The 27,922-nt window shown below is 43.5% G+C and overlaps 1 protein-coding gene across 2 annotated transcripts in view; it reads left to right on the top strand.

Annotated features, from left to right (window-relative positions):
• The window catches only part of UVRAG (UV radiation resistance associated), a 295,530-nt gene extending 268,345 nt beyond the window's left edge, over positions 1-27,185 (top strand). For both annotated transcript variants that reach the window (XM_047071234.1, XM_047071233.1), the window contains exons 14-15: positions 426-517; positions 25,273-27,185. In XM_047071234.1, the coding sequence (XP_046927190.1) occupies positions 426-517; positions 25,273-25,975 (795 nt within the window). In that variant the 3' untranslated portion in view covers positions 25,976-27,185. The remainder of the gene's footprint in view (positions 1-425; positions 518-25,272) is intronic.
• The last annotated feature ends 737 nt before the right edge of the window (positions 27,186-27,922 follow it).

Genomic DNA, 27,922 nt, shown 5'->3' with positions numbered 1-27,922 from the left:
GAAGCTACCTTTTAAATACCATCCTGGGGGCGCCTGGGTGGCTCAGTCGGTTGGGCGTCTGATTTCAGCTCAGGTCACGATCTCGCGGTTCGTGAGTTCGAGCCCCGCGTCGGGCTCTGGGCTGATGGCTCAGAGCCTGGAGCCTGCTTCAGATGCTGTGACTTCCTCTCTCTCTGCCCCTCCCCCATTCATGTTCTGTCTCTCTGTCTCAAAAATAAATAAAACGTTAAAAAAATTTTTTTAAATAAATAAATAAATAAATAAATACTATCTTGAAAGTATGGTCAACAATATTGGAATCGTACATTTACATTTCCTCTCTGAGAGTTCAAAAGAAGAAAAAACTTAGTGAATGGATTGTGTTTGGGAAGCATTGCCTAGTATCTGCCAGAATTTCTTTTAATTCTGTTTTTCCACCTTTGCAGCTAAGATATCAACATGGACTAGGGACTCCAGACTTGAGGCAAACCCTCCCTAACCTGAAAAACTTCATGGAGCATGGACTAATGGTCAGGTGGTGAGTACCTTTATCTCTGACACCCAGAACCTGGAACGTGGATAATAATCAGAGAAACTTTCCTGGCTTCCTCATCACTCCACACGTGCTTTCTTTGCTAAGATACCTGAAGGAAAGGAAAGGCAGCCATTGTACGTGTGTGTGTCTACACCCCAGTCTGGCTTAGTGGAGTGAGGCACCCTCTGGAAGGGCACAGGTTCGAGGGGGTACTGTTTGAACACTGGGAGGTTGGCCGGGTGAGGAATCCTTGAGTGTATTGCTGAGGCAGAGACTGGGGGACAGCCAATGTGATCCACAGAAGGGAGACAAGGAGCCCCTGGGGCTTCTTCGAAGAGCCAGCGAAGGACATAACTACAGCATGAGCTTCAGGATCAGTGGCTATGAGAGTTAAGGGAAGAAAGCAGACAACAAATAGGTCAGCTTGACGGACCCAGTCTGAGACCAGGAGGCCCATGCCAAAATGTTTCTTATATTTGATGTCAGTGCCTGTCGGACCATAAGGGCAAGTTGCTGTCTAAAAATGTTTTGACGGGACAGACAGAACTCCTTGACAAAGAGAAGGGGAGAGGGAAATTCTGTTGCAAAGAAGACATTAGCTTGATTCACCTGACTTACATGGAGAGCTGTTGGCTCCAGCCATTTAGTCATTCTTGAAGTTTGAATTCTCGGATGATGGGCAGGAACTTACAAAACCCCGTAAAAGGAAATCAAGCCTTAAGAGCTACAGAGCTGGGAGCAGTATAGTTTCTTCTAAAGAGCACTGGCTTCTCTTCCCACTTCTTTCTCCAGCCTGCTGGGTGAACTTGAAGTTTAACCTCTCTGAAACTTAATTTCCTCATCTGTAATCCCTGCCCTGCTCATCTCACCAGTGTGTGGTGAGACAGAAAAACTATCTGTAGGGAGGAAGGTATAAGATTGGTTTCATTTTCTTCTGTGCCAGAAGGATAGGCCTTGAGAGTAATGAGAAAGCGACGTCTTTAACTGACCTTTACTCTGACATCTTTTATTTTTGTCCTATGTGATCCTCAAAGTGCAAGTTCTGGATGTCTGATCTTAGATAGGACCCCTATTAAGCAAATGAACAATTGTTTAAAGAATTCTACTTTAGAATATCAAAATATTTTATAAAAGCTTGGTACTGATATGGACCCATGTGCCCTGAGGCATTAGGAATAGGAATTGAGTCTTAATGTAAATAACAAGAGCCAGCAGACATTTACTTAGTGTTGTCTCTGTGTAAAGTTCTGTGATAGGCGCTCTGGAGGGTTAACAGGAAGTGTAAGGTTCAAGCCCTACACTCAAAGAATCTGTGATCTCGTTGGAAACAAGATACGTAATTCATGAAAGGTTTCATAATGCAAATGATAAATAACCTAAGATAATTTTTTTTTAATTTTTTAAGTTTATGTATTTATTTTGAGAAAGGGGGGCGGGGGCAAAGGAGGGGCAGAGAGAGGGGGTTACAGAAAATCTCAAGCAGGCTCTGCACTGTCAGCACAGAGCCCAATCCAGGGCTCGAACTCACAAAACTGTGAGATCATGACCTGAACTGAAACCAAGAGCTGGATGCTTAACCAACTGAGCCCCCCAGGTGCCCCCCTAAAATAAGTTTTTTTAAAAGAAGCAACCCACAATACTACCTGACTAATCACTAAATGAATCTTGCTCAGTACAGACAGCAAATTGTCCCAGTATTATTTATTGAAGAGTCTGTCTTTTGTCCACTGTTTGATAATGCCATTTCTTTCATGTGCCAGGTTTACTTATATACATGAATCTGTTTCCAGGCTCCCAATTCTGCTCCTTTGTTTTATTTGTCTATCTGTGGGCTAATACCACATTTTTAAATATGACAAGATGTAATGTCTTTAAGTCATGTTGACGTTTGAGGATACCCAATAAAAAGCATCCTTCCTCCCCCTGATATGTGGAGCGACTTTAGAGGGGATATACAAAAGACAGAGTAATAGAAGTCAAAATGTCAGTTTCATTACTGAAAAAGCCTTTTGGAAAATGTGGATTCAGATCTAAAATAAAAAGGGTTTGCAAAAACATCACTCAATGTTTATTTTTGAAAGAGAGAGAGACAGACAGAGAGCACAAGCGGGGGAGGGGCAGAGAGAGAGGGAAACACAGAATCAGAAGCAGGCTCCAGGCTCCAAGCTGTCAGCACTGAGCCCGATGCGGTGCTCAAACCCACAAACTGTGAGATCATGACCTGAGCTGAAATCGGAAGCTTAACCAACTGAGCCACCCAGGCGCCCCCGTCACTCAATTTTAAAAAAAATTTTTTTTTAACGTTTATTTATTTTTGAGACAGAGAGACAGAGCATGAATGGGGGAGGGTCAGAGAGAGTGGGAGACACAGAATCTGAAGCAGGCTCCAGGCTCTGAGCTGTCAGCACAGAGCCCAACGCAGGGCTTGAACTCACGGACCATGAGATCATGACCTGAGCCGAAGTCGGACACTTAACCGACTGAGCCACCCAGGCGCCCCTCTCATCACTCAAAATAAAACTTCCCCTCACAGTCGGCATCGTGAACTGGAGAACTCCAGGCTTTTCTCACAGAGGCAGGCCCTTGACCACTCTGCAGAGAGCAGTCACAGACTCCTATAGGAAACCAGATGGGGCTAAGCCAAGAGTACCCAAGTTTTACTTTTCCCTCTAAATTCGCCCATCAGAAAAGGCCCTTCTCGAAGAGAGAGAGAATGGAGAGAGGCCAGAAGTGCTACACCTAAATCATGTTCCTTCATAGCAAGGGAAAAGGAAGATACCCCGAACTTTCTTGATATCTGATAGGGTGAGGCTCCTACTTACAGTTCTTCAAAACTTTTGGTTTTTCTTAAAAATTGTATTTGCATGATTTGATACCAAATCTTCCTTACTGTGAACTTGGTATCTCTTTATATGTTTTCTTTCCTTTTTTTTTTTTTAAATGTTTACTTATTATTTTTGAGAGAGCACACGCATGAGCAGGGGAAGGGCAGAGGATCTGAAGTCAGCTCCACGCTGACAGCAGAGAGGCCGGTGCGGGGCTCGAACCCACAAACGTCGAGACCATGACCCAAGCCAAAGTTGGGTGCCCAGCTGACTGAGCCACCCAGGCGCCCCCTTCCTGTTTTTTTTTTTAATCTTTATTTTTGAGAGAGAGAGAGAGAGTGTGAGCAGGGGAGGAACAGAAAGAGAGGGAGACACAGAATCCAAAGCAGGCTCCAGGCTCTGAGCTGTCGGCACAGAACCCGATGTGGGGCTCAAACTCATGAACCACGAGATCATGACCTGAGCCGAAGTCAAGACAGTTAACTGACTGAGCCACCCAGGAGCCCCCCGCCACCCTTTCTGTTTTTTAAAAATACCTCAATGAAGGTTTAAAATTTTCTTCGTAAGATCTTATACATCTTTTATTAGGTAGCTTACCATTTTGGTTGCAATTATAAATTTTTCATTAGAGCATCTAACTTCTTTGTGGCTAATACACAGGAATACCACTGATTTTTATATTTTGAGAGTGTGTACAGCAACCTTGGTAACATTAATTCTAGTAGTTTGTCTTAGATTCTCTTAGATTTTCTATGTATACAATCAGTGTTTTAGTGAATGACGGCATTGTTTCTTCCTTCCAGTTTTTACTTATGTTGCTTTTTCTTGGCTTCCATTTTATTATGGAAGAGGAACACTGACAGTGAATACCCTTGTCTTATTCCTGACTTTACAGAGAATGCTTCTAACTTTTCACCATTAAGTACTGTATTTATTGCACGTTTGGATAGATAGCCTTTATTCGCGAAAGAAGTTTCTCTCTATTCCTAGCGCAACTAAGAGTTGTTTTTTTAATCACGAAGGTATGTGGTTTGGGGGTTTTGTTCTCATTTTTTTATTGTCTGACAATCCCCATCACCTGTTTCACCCATCCTCCTCTCACCTCCCCTCTGGTGACCATCAGTTTGTTCTCTTATGGTTGAGGGTGTTTCAAGGGCGCCTGGGTGGCTTAGTCAGTTAAGTGTCTGTCTTTTGATTTCAGCTCAGGTCATGATCTTGCAGTTCACGAGACTGAGCTTGATTGAACTCCGCTTCAGGCTCTGTGCTGACAGCTCAGAGCCTGCTTGGGATTCTGTCTCTCCCTCTCTCTCTGCCCCTCCCTTGCTCACGTGCTCGCTCTCTCTCTCTCTCTCTCTCTCTCGAAATAGATAAACTTAAAAAAAAAGTGTTTCTTGGTTTGTCTCTCTTATTTTTCCTTCGTGCATTTGTTTTGTTTCTCAAATTCCACACGTGAGTGAAATCATATGGTATTTGTTTTCCTCTGACTTACTTCGCTTAGTGTAATATATTCTAGCTGCGTCTACCTCATTGCAATGGCAAGATTTCGTTCTTTTTTATGGCCAAATAGTATTCTATTGTGTATTTGTGTGTGTATACGGAGTGTGTGTTTTTAATTTTGTCAAATGCTTATTCTGAATCTATTGAGATAACACTATATTTGTTCTCCTTGTGTTAATTAGTGTTAATGCATTTTCTAATGTTAAGCCATCTTTGTCTGCTGGGATGTACTCTATCTGGTCGTCATGTATTATTTTTTCCTATATTGTTACACTCATTTTGCTAATTTTTAGAATGTCTGCCTCTGTGAACTGAGGTGAGGCTAGCCTAGAATTTTTCTTTCTCACATAATAATCCTTGTCTGATTGGGTAACAAGGTTTTAATAGCCTTATAAAATAAATGAAGGATCTTTCCCTTCTTTTGTATTCTCTGGAACAGTTTATATAAGGTAAAAAGTCATCTATACAGCGAAGGTCTGATAGAACTTAGCAAAAACCTAGTGGTTTTTGTTTGTTGAGAGAGGAGGGTGCAGATTTTTAACTACTGATTTAGTGATTATAGGTCCATATATGTTCTATGTTTCCAATTTCCCATGAACTCACTCTAGTCTGATCTCCAGTGCAGTCGGCAGACGGAAACTCCTTCTATCTAGGTAGATATCTGCCGAACTCTGTGTTACAGAAAGGGCACTTTTCTGTCCTTATGCTGTTCCGCGACTGGCATTTAGCCTTGCTTGAGACCTTCTCTTTTCTTGGCTTCCTTGACGCTAACTACCCTCCCCTGGTTTTCCTCCCTTCAGCTGCTTTTTCTCTGCTTGTCATGTTCCTCCTCCTCTACGTGATTGTTAAAAATGGAGCTCTCCGTGGCCCCATCTTAGGTCTTCCTCTCTTTTTTTCTCTCTACTCTCTTCTCATGTGATCTCATCCATTCCCTCAGCTTTGAAAATCGTCTATGCACATATGACTCCCAGAGTTACATTTTCATCCAGACTCTCTCCTGACAACTCTGTGTAGCCAGAGATCAACTTGACACCCCCCGCCCCCCGCAACCCCCTGTAGAGCATCACAGGCGCCTCAGCCTGGACATACCTGTAAGTGCCCTTCCTCTCTCTTCCTGTCAGCAAACGCTCACATCAGGGCGTGATCCTTGATTCCCCTCACACCAGATCTAGTCTGATTCATCAGCAGACCCCGTCATCTCTCCCTGCAAAGTGTATATCGAATCCGACCACTGCCCCCCGTGTCTACTACGACCACCCCAGTCCAGGGCACCACCTTCTCTTGCCCGACACTGCACTAGTCCAGTTTTTCTCCCTAACTTCACTCTTGTCCTGCCTCTCTTCGTTCCCCACAGTAGCCAGAGTGGCCTTTTTACATTTCAGCTGTATCTTAATTCCTCCCTGCTCTCGGTGGCTAAAATAAAATTCAGGCTCTTTTCCGTGGTCTTCCTGCCCCCTGCCTCCCCACTGCCTCCTCTGACACCACTCTCCCCTCCTCTCGCAGACGGTCACTGTCTGGCCTGTCTTGTTACATGAACAAGTTCTTTTCTGACCCGCTGCTCCTCTTCCTTCTACCACCGTTCTCATCTACCCCCTCATGTGGAGGGGACAGTCTTAGAAAAGGCGCAGTAGCTTTATTGGCAAAGGACAGACCACCTTGGCTATCGTACATGCTCACATTAGGAACAGAGAGCTTATATAATTTGGGAACCCTTTTCAAGAAAAAGAATACAAAACTACAAATACAAAATTAGAAAAAATGTAAATACTTGGGGCTCCTGGGTGGCTCAGTCGGTTGGGCGTCCGACTTTGGCTCAGGTCATGATCTCGCGGTCCGTGAGTTCGAGCCCCGCGTCGGGCTCTGTGCTGACAGCTCGGAGCCTGGAGCCTGCTTCGGATTCTGTGTCTCCCTCTCTCTCTGCCCCTCCCCTGCTCATGCTCTGTCTCTCTCTCTGTGTCTCAAAAATAAATAAAAACATTAGAAAAAGAAAAAGAAAAAATGTAAATACTTAAAATGAAAACCAAAATGGCAATAAATTACTGGAACTTGAGAGATTGGATTCCTTTCTTCTGAGATCTCATTAAAGAGAGATGTTCATATAGAAATGCTTCCACATTGCAACCCGCCTGCCCTTCCCCTCCTAAAACACTGACATTTCCAGCAATTCTCACTTCTAAGGTACAGAGGAAATAAATGACTTTCCAAACGTGGTTGACCCATGAACCTATAGCAATAAAACTAGAATCTGGGCCTCCTGGCACTGATGTAGTGAACCCATTGAGCCCTAAACTCACACATTTCTGCAGTGCCCCTCCGTGCCAACATTCACATTAACGCTGAATGAGTAGCAGGTACCCCTTTATGGTGCTGTCACGAAGAATGGGCTACAAGGTAGATCCGAAGTACCACCACATGAGCGCTACCGAATGATTCCAAGCAAAAACCACCACAGGAAGCCAGCCTGGAAGTTACAAATGCAAACAAAGCTGGAGCGAGCACTTTTAGCCTCTGAGGAAATCTGAGAATTTCCGAGAGCGACCGTGGACTGAGGACTTCCCTCCCAAGCCTGTGCTCCTTAGGGCAGAGGGTAAAAAAACTCACACTCCCGAGGGAGCCTCTTACATCTTTTGTAAAAGAAAACACTTCCATTTTCTGTGCGGTTGTTACCATTCACAGACTGGTCCCTGCGGAAGCAGATTTGCTGTGTGTGCTTTTGGTGTCGAGGATTCCAAACTGGCGGAGGAGGGTCGGTGCGGCCGCTGACTCCCTCCTCATGGTAGGCTTCAAAGCCGTGTGACGGCTTGTTTGTTTGGTTTTTTAAAAGACAACGTTATGAAAATTTCCTGGGTGACGTGATTTTTCTCTTCCGCGTTACAGGATTCTGATCTAATATCAAAAGCAGCTACCTGCTTCATCCTAAAACTGACGTGTTTTCCTCACGAGAGGGTTAGGTGGAGCACGGTCTGAGGGCATTATGCTAGGTCTTTCCAAAAGGAGCCGCAATTTTCTCATCCTCAGATCACCAACCCCATTGTAACTGCCAAGCAACACAACTTTGAAAAGTAGACTTTCAAGTCACAGGTTGTGCTCTTAAGTATTTTGGTTAAAAGCCACCAGCGTGCCATTTAAACATACCGTCTTACTTTTGCTACCGACTGCCAAGTCCAAGGTTCAAATTGACATGCACACGCTCAGCTGATGCGAGTGCTGAATTACGGTCGGGGAAGAATGTCGATGGAAGCTGCTACTTGACGCCTGCCAGTAAGACGATAAGTTGCAAACCGAGTTGGAGAGATTATGTGCTGTGGTTGTTGTGAACGGGCTGTGTGATGGGGCCCCGGCATTCAGGTCCCGGGACAGACTATGTCTCTCCTCTGTTCTCTCACCCCTTCTCCCCTGACCTCCAGATAGACCACGCTCATTTCTGACCTCAGTTCTTTACTCAGACAAGTTCCCACTGCCTAGAAGAGCCTGCCCTTGCCTCCGCTCTGCCCAAATGTTGCTCTCTCACTTTAAGATCCAGCTCACATCCTGCGTCATTCATTCATTCACTCTACAGGCACAGTGGCAGATACCGAGATAAATATATATTCCCTCAAGAGCATAGGTTCACATCTCTCACCAAGTCTTAGCCACTAGGCTCTTGAGCAGCTGGAGGGTGGGGACTGTGTCTTCCTCATCCTGATATCAGCCTGCTATCAGGGAAGCCTAAAATTATGTGAGTAAACAAACTAGCCATCGTCTTATTCTATTCATGGAATATACTCCTTGAACATTCGGAGGAAGTCATTGGCTTCCTTGTGGGGGCTGTGGGTGAGACCTGAGACCTGAACAAGCCTTCATTAATGAGACAGCATTTAGGGGACCTGGAGCACAAGAAGGATTTGGACGTGTGAAGGTTAGGGAATAGGATCGGGCAGGTCAAGGAAATAGTTGCCCAGTTATACCGAGCCTGGAAAGACTATGGGTCGGAATGCCGACCCCACCACTTACCGTCTTTGTAATTTCAAACAAGTTTAAGCCGTCAGCTTATATTTATCTGTAAGATGGAGTCAGTAGTGCCTGCCTGACAGAGTTGCTGCGAGGATTAAATATATAAAGTCTAGCATACTGCCTCGCACACAGCAGTGGTCACTGAGTGGTAGCGGTCATTGTAAAAAAGTAGTGGATAATTGAGTCACAGTTTTTATCTACACTGTAAAACGTTAATCCATTCTTTGTTAGAGGTGTTTCGTTTTTCCTTTAAAATCTACAAATAGGTATAGAAAATGGTTCCCGGCTCACATTTTTTAATAGCGGCTCATGCCATCTTGTATGTTAATGCTGCAAAATAATCATCTTCCCCCACTTGCTTTCCTTAAGTCCTTTATAAAAGTCCTTCTGAAGCCATGGAGATAAATACCCTGCAAATCTGTTTGCCTACCTACTTTTTCTGGTACCTGCCTTCTTAGGTACCTCTCACATGGAGTCAGAAGTTACGAATAGTAAATCTCTTATTTGCAAAATGTTCCATGTTTTTATTTAAGTTTGCTAGAACCCTGTGGGGGAGGCAGGCCAAAGCTGATGAGCACTATTTCACAGATCAGAAATCCGAACCTTAGAAATGTGGAGTGGTCTGCCAAGGTCACATGCTCCTAATTGATGGGGGTAAGGCCAGAAACCCAGATATCTGACTCCAAGTCCCTTGTTCTTTTCACCACACCATGCCGCCCCTTCTTCGTCAGTGGCTATTCTCCTTCTCTGCCCTTTCCCAGCTCTCCTATCTCTGCATCATTTAATTTCTAGCACCTATTACCTTCCACAGGGAAATCCACCAAAGTCAAGTCCAGACATGCACACGCCACAATATGGAGGCAGTGGGTTCTGGTGAAAACATTCTTTGTAGCTTATCCTGCCCCATTTACTCAGAGAGGTAGGAAACTAAGAGTCATAAAACTTGGTGAAGGATGTGAGAACATAAGACCAAAAGAAACAAAATGATTATATGTTTCAAATCTACTAATGAAGAAACAAGAAAACTGATGGAAGCACATGGGTTGGCCTAAACCATAACCTTTGCCCCCAGTGTTTGCCTTCCTCCAATTTCACGTTCTGTTTTCAGAATAAGACATGATAAAAGCAGGATTTCAAAACCATCTGTCCTGCTTCGTATGTGGAATTTTTTATCCTAAGTTTAATTTTTCTCCACTATAAAGCTTAAACCAGCAGCTTCATACAGGGCAGTGTGATACAGCGGAAGGAGCACTGGGGCTGGGAATCAAAATGTGGTCTCCAGCTTCAGCTCTATCACTTAATTTCCATAAATTGTTTTTGAGTATCACTTTTTTAAATGGAGTTAATAGCACCAGGCTTATTTCCCAAACGTAGTTGTATGGAGCAAATGACGTCATGTCTGAGCGATTTATAAACTCAAAAGAACTATGCAAAGTATTATTAAGTAGGATTTAGGCCTTTAACAATTCAGTAACTGTCTCCTCTGCATATAGCACTATTCAAGAGACCAAACAGATTCAAAAGTGTAAGACAGTTCCTGCCTTGCTTGGATGACAGTTGTTTAGTTTATAATCTAAATGAGTAGATAAGACAAACTAATATTTTGAAGGACATGACTCACAAAATTTTCCTATGCATTGTGCACTCTGGTGGTCACGTGGGACCTGGAGCCTGGCACCCAGCCTCAGTGGACAGGCTGTTAACCCATGGAGGTCAATCTTGGACTGAGTTAGTTGATGTTTTAGGACCAAGTGTACCTTTTTTATAGAGACCGCATCAAATTTCAGCGATGTATTGAAGATGGGACACTGAAGAGGAGTATCCTTAGCTGTTGTGCAGCTTCCTGGAATGTTTTTGCAGATTCCTTCTCGCACTTAATGAAGTGACTTAGGAAGGAACAAGTAGTGGCTTTATGCATGGTCATCTCACTTAAGCGGCATAAATCTCTAGATGGTGTTTCTGCTGACCTGTTTCTTACCTAGTCTTCCATTCCTTTTCATAAATAGAGAGAATCAAGCTGAACAGCTTTTTAAATAAATAAATAGATAGATAAATAGATCGATAGATAAATAAATAACAGACGAGTGAATGAACGAACTTTGGCACATTTTCAGGAAATGCTTTTTAAAGTAAACTCGGGATAATGAAAATCAAGACCAAGTGAGCCAATCTATTTTCTTTAAAAAATTTTTTTAATGTTTATTTTTTTTGAGAGAGAGAGCAAACGAGGGAGCCTGAGCCGGAGAGAGAGGGAGACACAGAATTTGAGGCAGGCTCCGGGTTCTGAGCTATCAGCACAGAGCCCGATGTGGGGCTCAATCCCACGAACTGTGAGATCGTGACCTGAGCCGAAGTTGGCCTCCCAACTAATGGAGCCACCCAGGCACCCCTTTTTTTTTAAATTTTTTTAACGTTTATTTTTGAGAGAGAGAGAGAGAGAGAGAGAGAGAGATAGCAGTCTACTTTCTTTAAAATCCAAGGGTAACAACATAATAGTTTAGCTTTTAAGCCAAACTATCCACTTTGAAGATGGGGCAGTCCAACGTTAACATTTTTTTAAAAGCCGCACTCTTTAAAAATAAATGTGTCCTCTTTCCTTCCTTCCATCACGCTTATGCTGAATTCAGAACTAGTTTTTGGCAGGTGACTCCCAAGGGACTTAAAAAACATGTTGTCTAGCTGATGTTAGTTTTTAAATTTAGATCAAATGACATTGTCTTTGAAGTCTCAAGAGTACCACTTAAGGTAGATGGGCCCACCTTTCAGAATATATCCTTAATATGAAAAGTGAAGTCTGGTCAAAAATAAATGAAAACGAAAGTTTTATTGGAGTTATTTACTCTAAGATAGTAATTGTAGAAGGAACCTTGACAAGTCGTCTCATTGCCTCTCGACAGGAACACACAAGGCATATGGGTATCTGTAGTATTTTAAAAGACCTTGGGGGACCAGGCTTCTTCCATAACTCATTCCAGAGTTTAAACACCCTCGCTTCAGGAAATTCTTCCCTATATTTAACTTACAGGCCCCCTCCTGCGGTTAACACCCATTTCCGCTTTTTTCTGTCTCCAGTCAGGATGGAGAACAGCTGGCCAACATCCTTTGTGTGCTAACCCTCCGTCAGTGACAGAAAGTCATTTGGGTATCCCTGGGCTTCTTTTCTCAGCCGCCAGCAAACAAGTCTTTGAACCAGATTGGAATCTTGTTTTTTATTTGTGTTGTTTATTTCTGTTAATTCCTCCTGAATAGAAAATAATACATGCTCAATGAATCAAATTTGGAAGATATAAAAATATACAGAAGGGGGAAACAATAGCTCTACGATCTAGGGACAAAAACCATTGTTAAGTTTGTCGGTTTTCTATGTATTTCTTATATATTTGAGATCCTATCATCTATATCAGCACTGTCCAGTAGAAATACAGGCTGAGAAGGGCACCTGAGTGGCTCAGTCAGTTGAGCATCTGACTTCTGTTCAGGTCATGATTCACAGTTTATGGGTTTGAGCCCCACATTGGGCTTTGCGCTGACAGTATGGGGCCTGCTTTGGATTCTGTGTCTCCCTCTCTCTGCCGCTCCTGTGTGCACACGCTCTCTCTCGCTCTCTCTCTCTCTCTCTCTCTCTCAAAACTAAAGAAATATAGTCTGAGCCACGTATGTAAATTTAAATTTTCTGGCAACCTTTATTATAAAAAGGTAAAAAGAAATAGGTAAATTAAGTTTAATAATGTATTTAAAATTTTTTAATGTTTATTTATTTTTGAGAGACAGAGACAGAGCATGAGCAGGGGAGGGGCAGAGAGAGAGGGAGACACAGAATCCAAAGCAGGCTCGAGGCTCTGAGCTGTCAGCACAGAGCCCGACGTGGGGCTCGAACTCACGGACCGCGAGATCGTGACCTGAGTTGAAGTCGGACGCCCAACCGACTGAGCCACCCAGGCGCCTCGATGATATATTTTATTTAATCCCAATAAAAACCAATTATAACTCGTCAACATGTAATCAGTATTTTTTAATTATTAATAAAATATTTGACGTTCCTTGTTCCATGCTAAGCCTTCTGAAACCAGCATATGTTTTATACTTAGAGCACATCTCAAACCCAGCTAGCCGCATGGCAGGTACCCAGTAACCATTATCTAGGGTTGGGCAGTCTGTACAGCTGTATATATCTGCTTTTTTGTACATCACATCTTAAGCCTTTTATCAATGCCATTTAAAACTTTTTAGCATCGGGGCGCCTGGGTGGCTCAGTCGGTTGAGCGTCTGACTTCAGCTCAGGTCACGATCTCGCGGTCCGTGGGTTCGAGCCCCGCGTCGGGCTCTGGGCTGACGGCTCGGAGCCTGGAGCCTGCTTCCCATTCTGTGTCTCCCTCTCTGTCTGCCCCTCCCCCGTTCATGCTCTGTTTCTCTCTGTCTCAAAAGTAAATAAAACGCTAAAAAAATTTTTTTTAATAAAAATTAAAAAAAAAAATAATAAAACTTTTTAGCATCATTTTAATGGCTGCATAATGTCTTCTCATTTAGATTTACTGTAACTGTATCTTTAGATAGTTTGGTTTTTCACGTTATAAGCAATCCTGTAGTGTTCTTTTTTTTTACCTGCTTTTTTACATGAACAGAATGTTTCTCAACACTTTGCCAAAAGAAAAGCCATAAGTTATTCCTTTTGAGTACAACTAATTAAATCCATTTATTCATAAAACAAACACATTCCCTTAATACCCATTCTTTACTACGTTAGACCGGAAAGTGAAGGAGTAGGTTTCAAGAAATAGAAGACTAGGTCCCTCCTTTGCAGTGTTTACAAGACTTGGCTCCATAGTTGGACTGCACACATACTGTATTTTATTCTGCTTTATCCTGCCCTTCATTTCTTACTCTTCCCCCCTATACACGCACACACAGACGGATTAACTCCCCCTTATGCTTCAAGGCACCAATCAAATATAGCCTCCTGTGATGAGTCCTCCAGATGATAACTTGCTCCCTCCTCCATTACAATGTATGAAGTGTATATTGTGCACAAAGCACCGTGGTGTTAATTGGTTAACTCTCTCCATCTTCTCTCTTACATTGGGAACTCTTTATTGATAGAAACCTTATTTTATACACTTCTTTATTTCCAGAGCCTAGCAGATTGCCAGGCAGTGAATGTGGATGTCAATTATGTCTACCAAAATATGTGTAGCGATACAAGTGATCATATTAAACATCAGTTGGATAGTAAAATTCAAGTACTGAGGCTGTTCAAAGAGATCACACTAAACTGACATGGTTAAAGAAGGCTTATTGAAGGAGATAGGAGTTGAATTGGACTTTGGAAGATGGGTATATTTAAATGCATGGAGGGAAAGAATTAGCAGAAAAGCCACCTATCTATCCCGTACTAAGAAGTCAGTGTTTTTTGGGAGGGAACCATCAGCATGTGCCAAGTATCAGCAGACAAACATCCTTCTAGATCTAAAGCACTGGGTTAGGTTTCAAGAAGGCTGTAGAGCTACTTTGCCCATCAAAAGTTTGACAAGTTTGCAGCATTAAAAATGACCTCTGACTACTTCATTATGACCTTCGAATTTAAACTCAATTTAGACGCAATTCCCTGTGTTTTAAGTTTGGAGTTTAACATTAAAGATCATTTTATATGATGCTTTGTCAACAATTCTGCTAGTGGCTGACGATATATAGTAAGCAGTGTCATTATAGCTAATGTCAAACGACTGTTACTGCAAACCAGGCAGCCTTCCAAAGCATTTTGAATATATTACTTAGTTAACTCATTTAACTCTCACAATGGCCCCATGAATTAGGACCCACTGTCCTCCCTCGCCTTACAAATGAGGAAACTGAGGCATAGAGAGGTTAAAATAACAATGACACAGCCATCAAGTGGAGGACCTAAAACTTGGCCCCAAGCAGAATAGCTTTGCGGCCCCACTTTATTACTCAGTACAGCCTCTCTTATAACTATGTTAAGAATAAAAATGTTTTATACACGGGATTATTTAGCATCTTGTGATTCCAGAAAAGGAATGCTGTTATTATAACCCTCTCCTGGTTTTCTTTTTTCCCTTCTGACTGCTCCTTCTTGTCATATTTGCAGACTCCCTCTTCCTCTACCTCGTCACAAAAACTGGAGCCCCTCAAGGTTCGGTCCTAAGCCCTCTTTTCTCTCATTTCATTCTCCAGTCCAAGGCGATCTTGTCCACAACCATCTTTCTAATTATCACCCACTCTAAAATGAAGCACAAGTGTAAATCTTCAGCCCGGATCTCTTTTCGGATATTAGACCTCTATTCAGATTGCCCCCTGGATGTTTTCACAGCACATTCTGTGTGCCTGTGTTTTTTCCTTCCTGCCTTCCAACCCAACCACCATAAGCCTCGTGGTCTTCCAGTGCTGTTTTCAGCAAATGGAATCTCTAGAAAACCATGCATAATCCTTGGTTCCTCCCTTTCTCTCTCATCCCCATATCTAATCTTAGCAGCCCCTGCTGATCTCCCCTAATATGTCTACTTGTCTATGTCCTCATATTTCCATTCTGGTCCGAGCCTCCATCATCTCTCACCTGTACTGCTGCACAGCCTGTGGTCCCCTAGCATCAACTCGGGGCCCCCTCCAGTCTATTCTCGAACTTCAGCCAGAGTGCACTTTCCAAAATACAAGTCAATCAATTGATTAATAAATCTCTCTTTCTCTTCACCACCTTCCCCACACCACCACCCCCCCCCCCAAATATCCCTAGCCTAAAACACTTCCACGACTTAAAGAGAAAATTCTAGACATGGCCTATGGGTTTCTGCATGGTCTAGACTTTGTTTTCCTCTCCAGCTTTATATTCTACCATTCTGCTCTTCACTTCACGACCTTTCGGGTCCTCCTTGTTCTCTCTCCTTTTGCCTGGAAGATGCTGTCACCTCTGACCCATTCTTCACCTGGTGAACAATTTTACTAACCCTTCAGTTCTTGGCCTTTTCTGGGTCGGTTCTGTTACAAGCTCTCTTAGCCCATGTCCTCTCCTGCACGGCATGTGTCAGAGGTTATCATTTTACGTTTTTGTCATTATTCTGTGGCAGTCTCTGTCCTCTCCCATAGTGGTGTAACCTCCACAAAAACAGGAACTGCGGCCTTATTTTCCACCATTATTATATCCCCAGTGTTTCGTGCATAATAGACACTCAATATATATTTGAATTAGGGAGTAAATCACTTCATTTGTTAATATGCATACAGTTTCGTACTGTACCTCTTTTAGTAGCACAGAGGACTACAAAAGATAAGGCTTCCAAGATGCTATTCCTGGAGCCCCACAGTCTCACACTGTGTGATGATCCTGTGACGGCTAAGTGTAATTCAAGCACTTCAGATGAAGGCCTCCAGCATCTTGGGAAATGGTGGCAGAGCTACTCGTTTGTCTTTTAAAACAGCAAACAACTAAATCCCCATGGTTCAGCTCATGTCAGAACTTATTAGAATGTGGTGGTTCCGCTTTCGCAGTATCTCGCAAAGACTTAAATTCACAGATTCTGCCATTGGCCTCTGGAGTCTAAAACCACCTTTAGCTCACTTTGCAGATCTACCTTTGAAATTCGGAAAGCATCCTCTGACCAAAGTTTTCGTTTGTCGAGTTCTCTCTGAGGTTGGGCTCTGTGACGCTGCTGTTCCTCTGGTGTCCCTGGCAGAGGTACAGCTACTTTTCTTCCTTTTTTTTCTTTCCCCCTAATTTTCAGCATGAACACTTGATAAGCTCCCATGTTTCAACTGTTGGCCAGACACTCCAAAGGGTCCCCTGGTGTCATCCCTGCCATCTCTGTTTCTACGGTCCTTGCAATGTTTGTTGCCTGGCTGTAATTTTAATACATTAATTTGTATGATGATTTCTTACAATGAGAGCTGATGGGTGAAGTGGTTGACTTGACTCCTCCTGGGACCCCTCTCTGTCTCCCTGAAGGATCACCCTCTATTCCCTGAGCCCAGGGAGCTCAGGCTTCGGACTGAACTGGCCTCCAGATGGGCTCCTGCCTGTGGGCACCTTCTGAGCCTCTGTCCGCTGTCCTGTGCTGAGGCCTCCCTTTCCCAAGCTAGGCCCCGTTGTCCTGATGGCCAGGCCCTCAGTCAGATCACATAGCCCCGGGAAATGGACTTCTTCAGCTCTCTTGTTTTACCCTTTGCCTGTGGAACTTTCTCTTTCACAAATAATTCATCTTTCCATCAGCCCTTAGTTTAAATAAAATCTAAAGGCTTCCTTGTTCAGTTATACCTTTTTAAACTTTGTGTTTTTATTTAGTCGGATTTTGGCAGGGAACCTTCCAAGCTGAGCCCAGGGGAAAGGTGACCATTGGCACAGGTTTCAGCCTCTGCTTTTGGCCCAAGATTGTTTCTATTTTTATTTTGTTTCTTGTTTCTCTTAACATCCAGGGCAAAGATTAACCACTTTTACTTATCTGGTAATGGTGAGAGGCCTTTAGACTGCTTGCCTGTGGTCAGGGGACTCCGTGCTTAGAAATGTTGACCCCCAGCCACCCCCCAGGAGGTTAAGAGCTAACTGTTACATTTGGCTTTTGCAAAACGAGGCTCTTTGCTTCCACCCGATCTGAGAGAGAGCAAGGAGAAGGACGGATCCCAACTTCTGCGGGGTTTTGAAAAAGGATAGTAGTCTAATTTATGGAGGTTGTTTTTTAAAAAAAACTAACTCTATGTCATAATTCTGTAGCTGCCAAAAGACGTAATTCTACCTCAGCTTCGCCTTGGCAACCTTCTTTTGGCACTCTGCAGCCCTGTCGTTGCTCTGCATTATTTAAGCAGTAATCTTTAAGAAGGTGAGAAACTATTATTGCTTTTTAGCACAGTTGACATGCTATTGGCACAGAGCAGTACCAAAGCTTCAAACATTTCTAATGGCCGTAAACCAACTTAAACACCTCCATGCAGAGGCCTCACTGCCGTGAGGTCATAGCTTGCTGCAGGGGGAGAAAGAAGATCGAATGTTGTTTAAAAGTGGGTCTTTTTTCTTTTTTCTTTTTTTCTTTTTAAGTATTCTTATTCCACCGCGTTGTAGCTGTAGACTTTGGCCAGGATCCAGACAATCAAGATTTAGCATTTTGACCAGCTGTGATCTAGTAATGTTCCTCAGAGGAAACATTCTGTAGGAGGGAAAGACACATATTTGAGACGGTGAAGTGTGCTCTCTCCCAGTACCTCTATGGGATGGGACCTGGTTGTAGACAGATAAAACAAGGACAAGTGAATCTGGAGGAGAACAGGGGAAAAAAAATCACTTCCAATAGCTAAGACTTCACCTCACCTTCGAGAACTCTCTCGATGTGGTAAATCTTTCCATTTTTCCCTTATTTCATTTTCCCCTAAGCCTCCACCTTTATATCATTTTGTGACAGGATGTACTTGTGTTTTCATAATTGATGCTTAGATCCGTCAGCATTCTTATAACAGAATAACAATTCCAAGGAAATCAGAAAAGCCACACAAACTTAATATAGGCAAGAGAAGAAGAGAAAGAAAACATACCAAGCCATTCAGCCTAAAAATTATTCTTCTGAGTCTCACTCCTCCCTCAGACGGAAGTACGATCGATCACATGTAGGCATTGTGGTGGCAAGTCCTGGGGACTGGGAGAGAGAAGGAAGCTAACACTTACTTCGTCAGGTTGTGTTTGTTCAATCACGGTTAGTTGCTTTGTGACTTGGGCAAGTTACCTAACCTTTATGCCTGAGTCTCTTCATCTGTGAAAGGTGGATTATGTTTGTAATACTTCATAGAGATGAGGATTAAATGAGACCATGTAGAAAGCTACTAACACAGTACTTCATCACACTTCATCAGTGTTACCTGCCGTTGTTTTATTATTAATAACAGTCTGTGGAGTACCTCCTCATTGTACTAAGAGTGTTAGTCCTCACTGTAAAAACTGTTAGGTGGATGTTCACGTTTTACAGAAAAGGAGACATTGGTTCAGAGCCGTGAAGTGCTTCACCAGTCTGCCATATCTCATAATGGCGGAGCTCCGTGCGGAGGTCTGGAATATATATGGGAGATATGGAAGCGGAAACATATTTTGGACCAGTGCTCTCTTACCCTGTTTTCCTTCTCCCAGTCCTTGTTCTTTTTAAAGGAGGCTATTGCCTTAGGCAGTACAACCAGCAGAAAGAGGAGGAGGAGGGGAAATTGTGGAGGCAAGAATAGCGGAGTGGAACGAACTGGGTTCTACTGTCTCCCAGATTGGCCTCATGACAAAGTGTTTGTATAATGGTTCTAAAAGGCTGAACGGGGTCCTCCTCATTTAGGTTGGGACAACAGAAATTCTCCCTCTTACAAAAATGCTTTCTCCCTGAAGCTAAATTCGTACAGAAAAATGATACATCAGAGGTCTCGGGACAACTGGAATGTACCTCAAAGGATTCTGGGAAGTTCTTTTAGTCCCTAAGCATTTAGCAGATCATGTAAATAGAGGCAGTTGAGCATTTCTACTTTATTCAAAGCCTCCCCCACCCCCGTCTACAAAAAAAAAAAAAAAAAAGAAAAGAAAAAAAAAAGCTGCAGTGATGTTTCACTTCTGATTGATTTAGTATTTTTCTTTCAATACTCTTTTACATTTGCCTTAGTTCTTTTTCTCCTTCTTGCAGCTAGCTCCCTGATGTGCAGAAGTGGAGAGGGGGCGGATGGGAAGAGTTCCTTGTGTCCCTGTTCTAAACAATTTTATGTAGGAAGAAACAGTAGGAGGGAGGAGACCTAGATTCTGGCCTTGCCTCTACTCCCAATTACCTGTGTTCCACGGTCTGAGACATTAATGCCCTTGAGTCTCAGTTACCCCTTCTGTAAAATGAGGGCAATTCTTTGGGAATCCGAAGCCCGTGGAAGCTGGTAATAATGACAGCAATCACAATTACAGCTACTACTGACATTAGTATGTACGTCGGGCATTCTTCTATTTCAGGTGCATTATTTTATTTAATCCTTACTGTAGTCCAGTGATCTGTTTATGAAGGAGGAAGCTAAAGCACAGAGAAGATAAGGGACTGCCTACAGTCATATAACAAGTGGTGAGTTCGACCTTAAGTTATAACTCCAAATAGACGGTCATGACTGCAGAGCTTGGAGGAGGGTCTAGGTTTTGAGCACCCTTCCTCATCACCACCACTATCTCCAGATATAGCTGAAGAGATAAAAAAATAACCAACTGCAATAAATAAGGACTCACAGAATGAGAAAGAAATTAATCACCTTAATTTAGGGAGATCAGAGAAGACTTTGATCCAGAGAAGCCAAATTTAAACCAGACTATCCTCCTTGACCTCTAAACTCCAAACCACTTGACTTCTCCCTCATCAGGCTATTGTTTGTGACTCTAGGGTATCCTTTTGTACTCGTGGCAAAAGGTTGATTATGAAGTAATCTAACAGTCCCGATGTGGTTCAGTTACTCAACAACCTATCCCATGTTTCCCTAAACCGTGGCCTGGTAAATTGGCCATTACAATATCTGTGGGTTGTTGTTTTTTAATAAATTCCTTCTAATTGCAGCATTAAACCCCAGATGTCATGTTTCCAGGTTTCCAGTTTGGACTTAAGCCAAGCTGGAAAAGACATCCATCCACTCGAGGCAAACAGCCAAGGAGAATGTGTGCGGTGAAGTAGGGGACTTGGTCCAGTTACCAAACCTCGGGCTCCGGGCCCCCAGATCTAGCGCCATAGAACACAGAGGGAGCCTTGGCCGGAGTGGAGGACGGAGCAAAGCTACCATGTTTCCTGCTGCATCCACCCCTCCCCCAAATATCCAGGTTTACTCTGGTTGTTTCTAAGAGGAAAAATTCCCAGTAAGTTATTCATCACAAGTCAAATAATGCACTAATTTCATTTGATAAGTAAATTGTCAACAGCCTTTAAAAATTAGTCATGTAATTAGGAAGTCTATGCATTCTGACCTCTTCTTCCGTCTCGATGAAATCGTCGTAAACCCGCGCTATAATCAGACAAAAAGAATCTTGAAACCTCCCAGGCATTCTTTTTTGATCTATCATTTGCCTCTTTAATTGCTACCTTTCTATTGTGTAGGGAATAATAGAAGTAAAATGTTCTTTTTTTTTAATTGTAAGAATTTAGCTTGTACTAAAATGTGTAATGAAGGTTCCCTTTGGAAACTTTCTATCAAATGCAAAAATCTAAATTGTTTTATTAAAAATCTATGCATTGTGTTTTTATACAGAGATGCTCACAGCAATTTGTTTTTTAATAGTAAAATTTTAGAAATATCCTAACTCTACACAAATAAGAGAATAATATTCCATTCAGTGGAGCAGCCATTTAGAGTTATTTACCAAAAGATTTTAATAAATTCCAGTGGTGGGATACAGAATTACATATATACAACAAACATAACTTCAGGGTTTTTTTCTCTTTTTTAATCAAACACATATATGTAAAATCAAAGCCTAAAAACAAAATACTCAAAATTATTCGATAGGCAATAGGCTTATGAGTGATTTTTATTTTTTATGTAGTTTATATTGTTTCTGTTTTCCAGGGAGTATAAATTATTATAATAATTAAAAATTCATGTGTGTTTGTATATATTTTAATGTAATCATTCGGCACTTCAGCTGTTTAGAACTCAGGTATCTGAAAAATCTGGAACACTGCTGAGATCCTGGAAGTAATAAAAAAATTAACTCTAAGCTGCCAAAACTAATGTTACAAAACTCATAAAGCCAAGTGTGTTATGCCCCGGCCATGTGCTGGCCCCTCACTCAAGCCGATGTACTCTTTTGCGCACAGTTCTCAGGCCATCCACTACACGAGGGCACAGTGAGCTGGCAGACATTAACAAAAGACAAGAGCCTGCAGACAAGTGCATCGGCGCACGTGCGCCACCAGCCTGACAGTGAGAGAGGACCCAGGGAAGCGTGGGTACAGGTGGGAGAGCCCAGAGACCTGGACTTGTGCCCCTGAGTGTCCTGTCATCTCTTCCCCATGTCACAGTTAAGTAGCACATGTTCATAGTGATGGCCCAGTGTTATTAAGAAAATCCTCTTTTCTTCAGCTTACTCTTTTTAAGATTGTAAGAGAGACTTTGGGGCACCTGGGTGGCTCAGTTGGTTGAGCATCTGACTCTTGATTTTGGCTCAGGTCATGATCCCAGTGTCGTGGGATTGAGCCACATGTCAGGCTCTGTGCTGAGCATGGAACCTGCTTGGGATTCCCTCTCTCTCTCTCTCTCTCTCTGTCTCCCTTTCTCTCTGTCTCTCTCTCCCTCTCTCTCTCTCTCAAATTAAATATATATATATATATGTATATATATATATATATAATAAGAAAGACTTTAATGAAAATGCTTGAAAAGTCTTATTGCACATGACTAAAATGGGGAGAAAGACAACATGTGGTGATTAAAGGGCAAATTTTAGATACGTAGACTTCCTTGTCTACCTGTAATAACTCATCTTTTTTACCATTATTCAGGGGGGACATTTTACCATTACTTGGACTTTCCAAATTGTATCTGATGTTATCATTCCCTGGGTTCTCATAAAAATCTAAAGGAACTGGAGAATGCTGCAAAAATCAGGATGTCAGGGGGCACCTGGGTGGCTCAGTCGGTTGAGCATCCGACTCTTGATTTCAGATCGTGACTCATGAGATCAGGCCCTGAGTCAGGCTCTGCACTGACAGTGTGGAGCCTGCTTGAGATGCTTTCTCTCCCTCTCTTTCCACCCCTCCCCCACTTGTGCGCATGCATGCGTTCTCTCACGCGCGCAAAGTAAACATTTTTTTAAAAAATTGGGATGTCAGAAAATGCCAAAGTCTCTACCTCGTACAGACTTAGAATCCATCCATTAAAATAGGAGTAGCACCCCAGAGCTTAGATATAGGCTGAGCAGGTTAGATGAGAAGGCCTGTGTAATGGCATTTAGCTTGAGGTGTGGCATTCCATTGGCATTTAGCAAGTGTCAGTTGAATTTGAATATGACTTTCCCACTTGGGACGCAACAGACAGCGTGGGCTCTGGAGTCCGACCAAATTTGGCTCAGATGTGGGCTCTGCAGCCTTGAACAAAACCACCCACCTGCCTACCTTTTCCACAAGGTAGATGTGAGGGTTCAACTTTATTGATGTACAAGAAAATGGTAGCTGCCTTCCCATTATAGTTGAGAGGAGGGATGTGAAACTTTATTACTTTTCTGTCGTACAGAGCTGTGGAGAGCTTTCAAGGGGTCTCGGAATCAACGAAGGCTACAAAATCCCCTGTCCTCTTGTGTCGTAAGCACAGCTTGCGCCCAGGTCTGTTCCTCATGCCCTGCTTTTTGTCAGCCCACCTGCAGCCCAGCAGAGAAGCAGAGCAGAGAGCCCACGGGGTGGGGCCGGGTGGCGGTGGCAATGAGGGTATCATGTCGTTCACCCTTCGTGACAGTGAGTGCTTAGGCACCTGGCCTCTGGCTGTGTGCCAGCGACATCACCTTCAGCATTCCAGGCTGGTTCACTTGGTGCTTCTCACCCTCCTGGGCTGGGGTGGCAGCTGAAAGCTTGGCCCGTCTGCTCCAGAAAAAAAAGGGTCTGTGGGTGGTGCTGATGCTTTGTTTTGGTTTGATTACCTGGGCCCCCTGCAAAATCATTCAGAGAGGGACACTGTCAGCAAGTGGTATAGTAAAAACAACAAGATTGGCAAAAATGTGTGGCTTACCCAATCGCTGTGAGTTTTGACAACATATTAACTGAAAACCTAGATTAAGGCCAGTAGATTTGGCTCTGTTTTGTTTTGTTTTTCTTGAGGACTAAAAACAGTAATTTACTGGGCTGCTTGTGCTGTTTCATATGCACCCCAGTGACCACCCCTAATTATGAAATCTCTCCAGGCACCCACGCTCATAGCCAAGCAATGGAGTCTGGTAGGCCCATGGATTAGAAGTCTGGTGGTTGCCTTTTTGCAAGAAGAAGAACCCTTGCTTAGGTGTCAGAGACCACAGGCATAATCTAGCATCAGAAAAAATCTGAGAGAAAAGGGAGCAGGGAGCTGGCATAAGGGCTTGTGGCTGTGGACACAGGTGGAAGGAACCCTAGACCCTCCCTCCTTTTTCAGGGCACTTATCACAACTGTAATTTGAAAATGTATCATTTCAATAATTATGGGGGCCTTTCTTCTGCAAGATTGGAAGCTCCTCAGAGGCAGGGCCTGTCCTGTCTTGTATCTGTTTCCCCTCCCCGAGGCTGGCACATGTAATAGCTGTCTGTTGGGTGAGTATAGTTTCAGGTCTCGTCTCTTTTCCAGCCGAGTAGCTGTTTTGTAAGTCACTTCTGTGCGTGTGTCCTCATCGGAAGAATACAAGTCAAAGGGATCTTGTGTTTGCACCTCCGTCTCTGGATCTGTCTTTTCCTATCAGTGAATTGAGCTGACTATCTTCATCCAAGTGTAGTATCTAGAACTGTGATCAGTGCCACAGGGGTGGCTTAAGTAGCCCAGCATTGAACACGACCGTCATTTCCAGCGTCTGGATACTCGATTTCTATGAACTCATTATTATTTATCGTTTCAGACTTAAGAGCAATAGCATATACCCTGCTTTCTTGACAGGGTTTTTGTGAGAACCAACTGAAATGGCATATGTGAAATGTCTTCAGGAACTAAAATGCTAAACACTGATTGTTATTGCTGGCCCAAAAGTATCTTCCTGAGAAGGGACTCAACTTCAAAAGAAGGCACTGAAGACCGAGTATTGTAAAATGTGTGTGTGACTGACCTGATAGAAGAGAAGCCATTTTCCAAGTTAATTTTTCATTACGAAAAATATAGATAGATATACATATTAGATAGATAGTAGTCCATTAGATAGTCCATTAGATAGATAGATGTCTCCTTGGTTCCCTCTCTGCCAGTTCTCTAATGCAGGGTGATTAGCATTTGGGTATCAGAAAGCCTGTTGGTCATCAGGTCGTGAGGCGTGGGTTGTAGTCTAGCCTGCCACTGCCTCCCTGAGGTTATCAGGGACAAGTCATTTAACTTCTCTGCCAAATAAGGATGCCTGCTTCATGACGATAAGTTAAGCATTGAATAGTTAATACAAGAATATAAATACCAATAGTCCTTTGGACCAGTAAGGTTGATTACATCCCTCAGATGCCTTTTTTTCCAATCCCACCTCTCCAGGTACTTCACCTCTTCCCCAAAGACATGATTTCTCTCCTCTCGCACCCTGAGCACCATCCTCTGGATAGATTGTAGGGTGTCTTGTATCCTTCTTGAAGGAAGCTCCCAAACTTGAATTCAGACTGCTTCATATTTTTTCTTGCATCCGGACCCTACAATTAATACTAGACTTGATTATTATCAATTTTTATTATCTCAAACCTAAATATGTTGTTTCCTGTCTCTGGATCCGGAAGTCTTAGGCCGAGTTCGAAAGCTGAAAATAACTTCTCGTTTTTGTTTGTCTTCTAGCGATAGACACCACACCTCCAGCGCAATCCCTGTTCCAAAGAGACAAAGCTCCATATTTGGAGGTGCAGATGTAGGCTTCTCTGGGGGGATCCCTTCCCCAGACAAAGGACACCGAAAACGGGCCAGCTCAGAGAATGAGAGACTCCAGTACAAAACCCCTCCTCCCAGTTACAACTCCGCGCTAGCCCAGCCTGTTACCGCCATCCCTTCCGTAGGAGAATCCGAGAGAAAGATGACATCTCTGTCCTCCTCCTTGGATACCTCCTTGGACTTCTCCAAAGAAAGCAAGAAAAAAGGAGCTGACTTGGGTGACAGATTAAGCGGAGGTCACGTGAGTGTGAACACTAGCCAAGAACAAGAAGGAGCCCTCTCTGGACTCCCAGCCGCCGTCAACGGCGCTCTCCTGCCCGGCGAGCAGGCTGGCTCCTCCGGCGTCCGGCTCCCGGGGGCATTCCTCCCGGTCCCGGAGGCCGAGCTCTGCTGTACTGTGGAGCAAGCGGAAGAGATCATCGGGATGGAAGCCACGGGTCTCACCTCGGGCGATCAGCTAGAAGCCTTTAACTGCATCCCGGTGGATAGCGCCGTGGCAGTGGAGTGTGACGAACAAGTCCTGGGAGAATTTGAAGAGTTCTCCCGAAGGATCTATGCACTGAACGAAAACGTGTCCAGCTTCCGCCGGCCACGCAGGAGCTCCGATAAGTGAAGTGAGCAGCCAGCCGGTAGGACCAGGACAGAGTCGCTGCCTGAAATGAGGATAAAGCTGCACTGGTTACCCCTTGTAATAATTATGACACGAAATGAATATTAATGGAGGATATTCCTCGGAAAACCGGACTTTGTAAATCACGGAGGGGCTCAGGATCGTTGTGTATCAGTGGGCCAGACAAAGTTAGAGTTTGCTTGCAAGGTTTGCTTTTCAGGCCTGACAACTGTTTTAAGGCAAAATTCACTCTCTAGCTCGAGTCACCTTAAAGATATTTGTCTGCTTTTTAATTTACACTTCTGTGTTATCCTCAGAGGGAAGATGATAATATATAAATAATATGATAAACTCACCTTTAGTTTCTCATAAGCATTTGCCCTCAACATAGTTTATAAAACTTTGGAAAACCGAACATTCAAAACAAAGGTTTTCACCAGTTAACTCAAAGATCTTTGACCATCCATTAGTTTGATGAGTAAGAAGCACAATGGTCTCCTTATACCCAGGCCCACCTGCCCCTGCTCCTGCCCCTGCCCCCAGTCAGCCTCTCTGCTGCCCCGTCTTCACAGCAGGTGGGTCGTGCACCCTGAAAACTGAGGACGGCAGAGTCACTGGTTCTCGAGTGCGGTAGCCAAGACCTTCCACCTCCTCAGATCAGCCACGCCCTTAACGTAACCCTCCAAGGACAGGGAAAAACTTCCCCTCTGGTAGATCCCAGGGGACCCTCAAGGGCTCCCAAGGTTGCAATAGTCAGATGACATCCAGTGTCCTCTGGGGGCCAGAGTTTTTACGTGGGCAGACGCTGCAGTCAAAAACCAGGCATGCTTTCTGGCAGTGCACTCACCAGACAAAAATCCCCATATGTAAATCCCATGTTAATTTATTAAATTTCAGTTGGAAAGGAAGGCGCTGTATATGATGAAATACCCGTAGAGAGTCAGGCTGTCCAGTGTGCCGACAGCAAGGCTGTTGAGATAGTTGGATAAAGAGGCTTAGGTGAGGCATACAATACTATTGGTGTATGTGCAGTTGCGTTCATATTAAATTATGTTCTTCAAGTCCAATTTCATCCCCGGAGCTCAGATTTCATTTGCTATTGCCATATACTTTATATACCCAAGGACATTGCCTCAGGGTTGCAAGCTCTTTAAGGAAAATTTATGCATATACCCATGTATTGTATAGAAGAATAAAAACTGAATTTACTTCACTTGACCTGATTTGTTCTTTCCAGTTCTGAAATCCGTCTCGAACCTACATCTCCATCTTCCATCACGACAGGACGAGCCTGGACAGAAACCGTGGCTGTACCTAAGCTAATGTCGTTGACTCGAGCGTGTGCTGTTCCGCACAGCAGCGCAAACACCTTCACAGGTGTTCTCTCCAGGAACTGCATTTGTCCGACGTAACAGCTTAACTCCTAGGTTTCATGGTCATTTTCATATATTGTCCAAGCACTCCTGGGCTCAAGTTCTCATTTATAGCCTTGTTGTCATGCAGAATGGTTCGTGTTGTTGTTTTCCATATGTAAGAGAACTCACCCAACCCATGCTTGACACATGGACCCAACCTGCAAGCAATTAAGAGCTTTAAGTTGATCTGAAGAAATCCATCGTATTTCACATACAGAGGTGGAACCACTCCAAACCTAAAGCAGAAGCACTCTAGAGTCACGGCTTCTTCGCAATGTCCTGCCATTCACGGTAGAGTCAATGAGGGGGGAGATATCTGTGGTCTTACATCATGCTGGGCTGTGTGGGGTCCTCCAATGAAATAGCACTTACCCCACCCAAAAGAAAAAGGTTCTGGAAGGATTGTGTTAGTATTGAACAGTGGAAGGTACATCACATGTGGCTTAAAGTCCACATATGGGGGTGGACTTTGAACTTCATGCCAAACTTAAAGACAGTGCATGGAGTTGTAGGCCCTCTGGCCTAGGTCCTGGCG

Source organism: Lynx rufus, unplaced genomic scaffold (genome assembly GCF_022079265.1).
Source record: "Lynx rufus isolate CCGP_SWC_20201006 ecotype Redwood Valley unplaced genomic scaffold, mLynRuf1.p SCAF_9, whole genome shotgun sequence".
Classification (NCBI taxonomy): Eukaryota; Metazoa; Chordata; class Mammalia; order Carnivora; family Felidae; genus Lynx; species Lynx rufus.
Note: the sequence above shows the minus strand (reverse complement) of the source record. Positions and strands in the feature narration are given on the sequence as shown.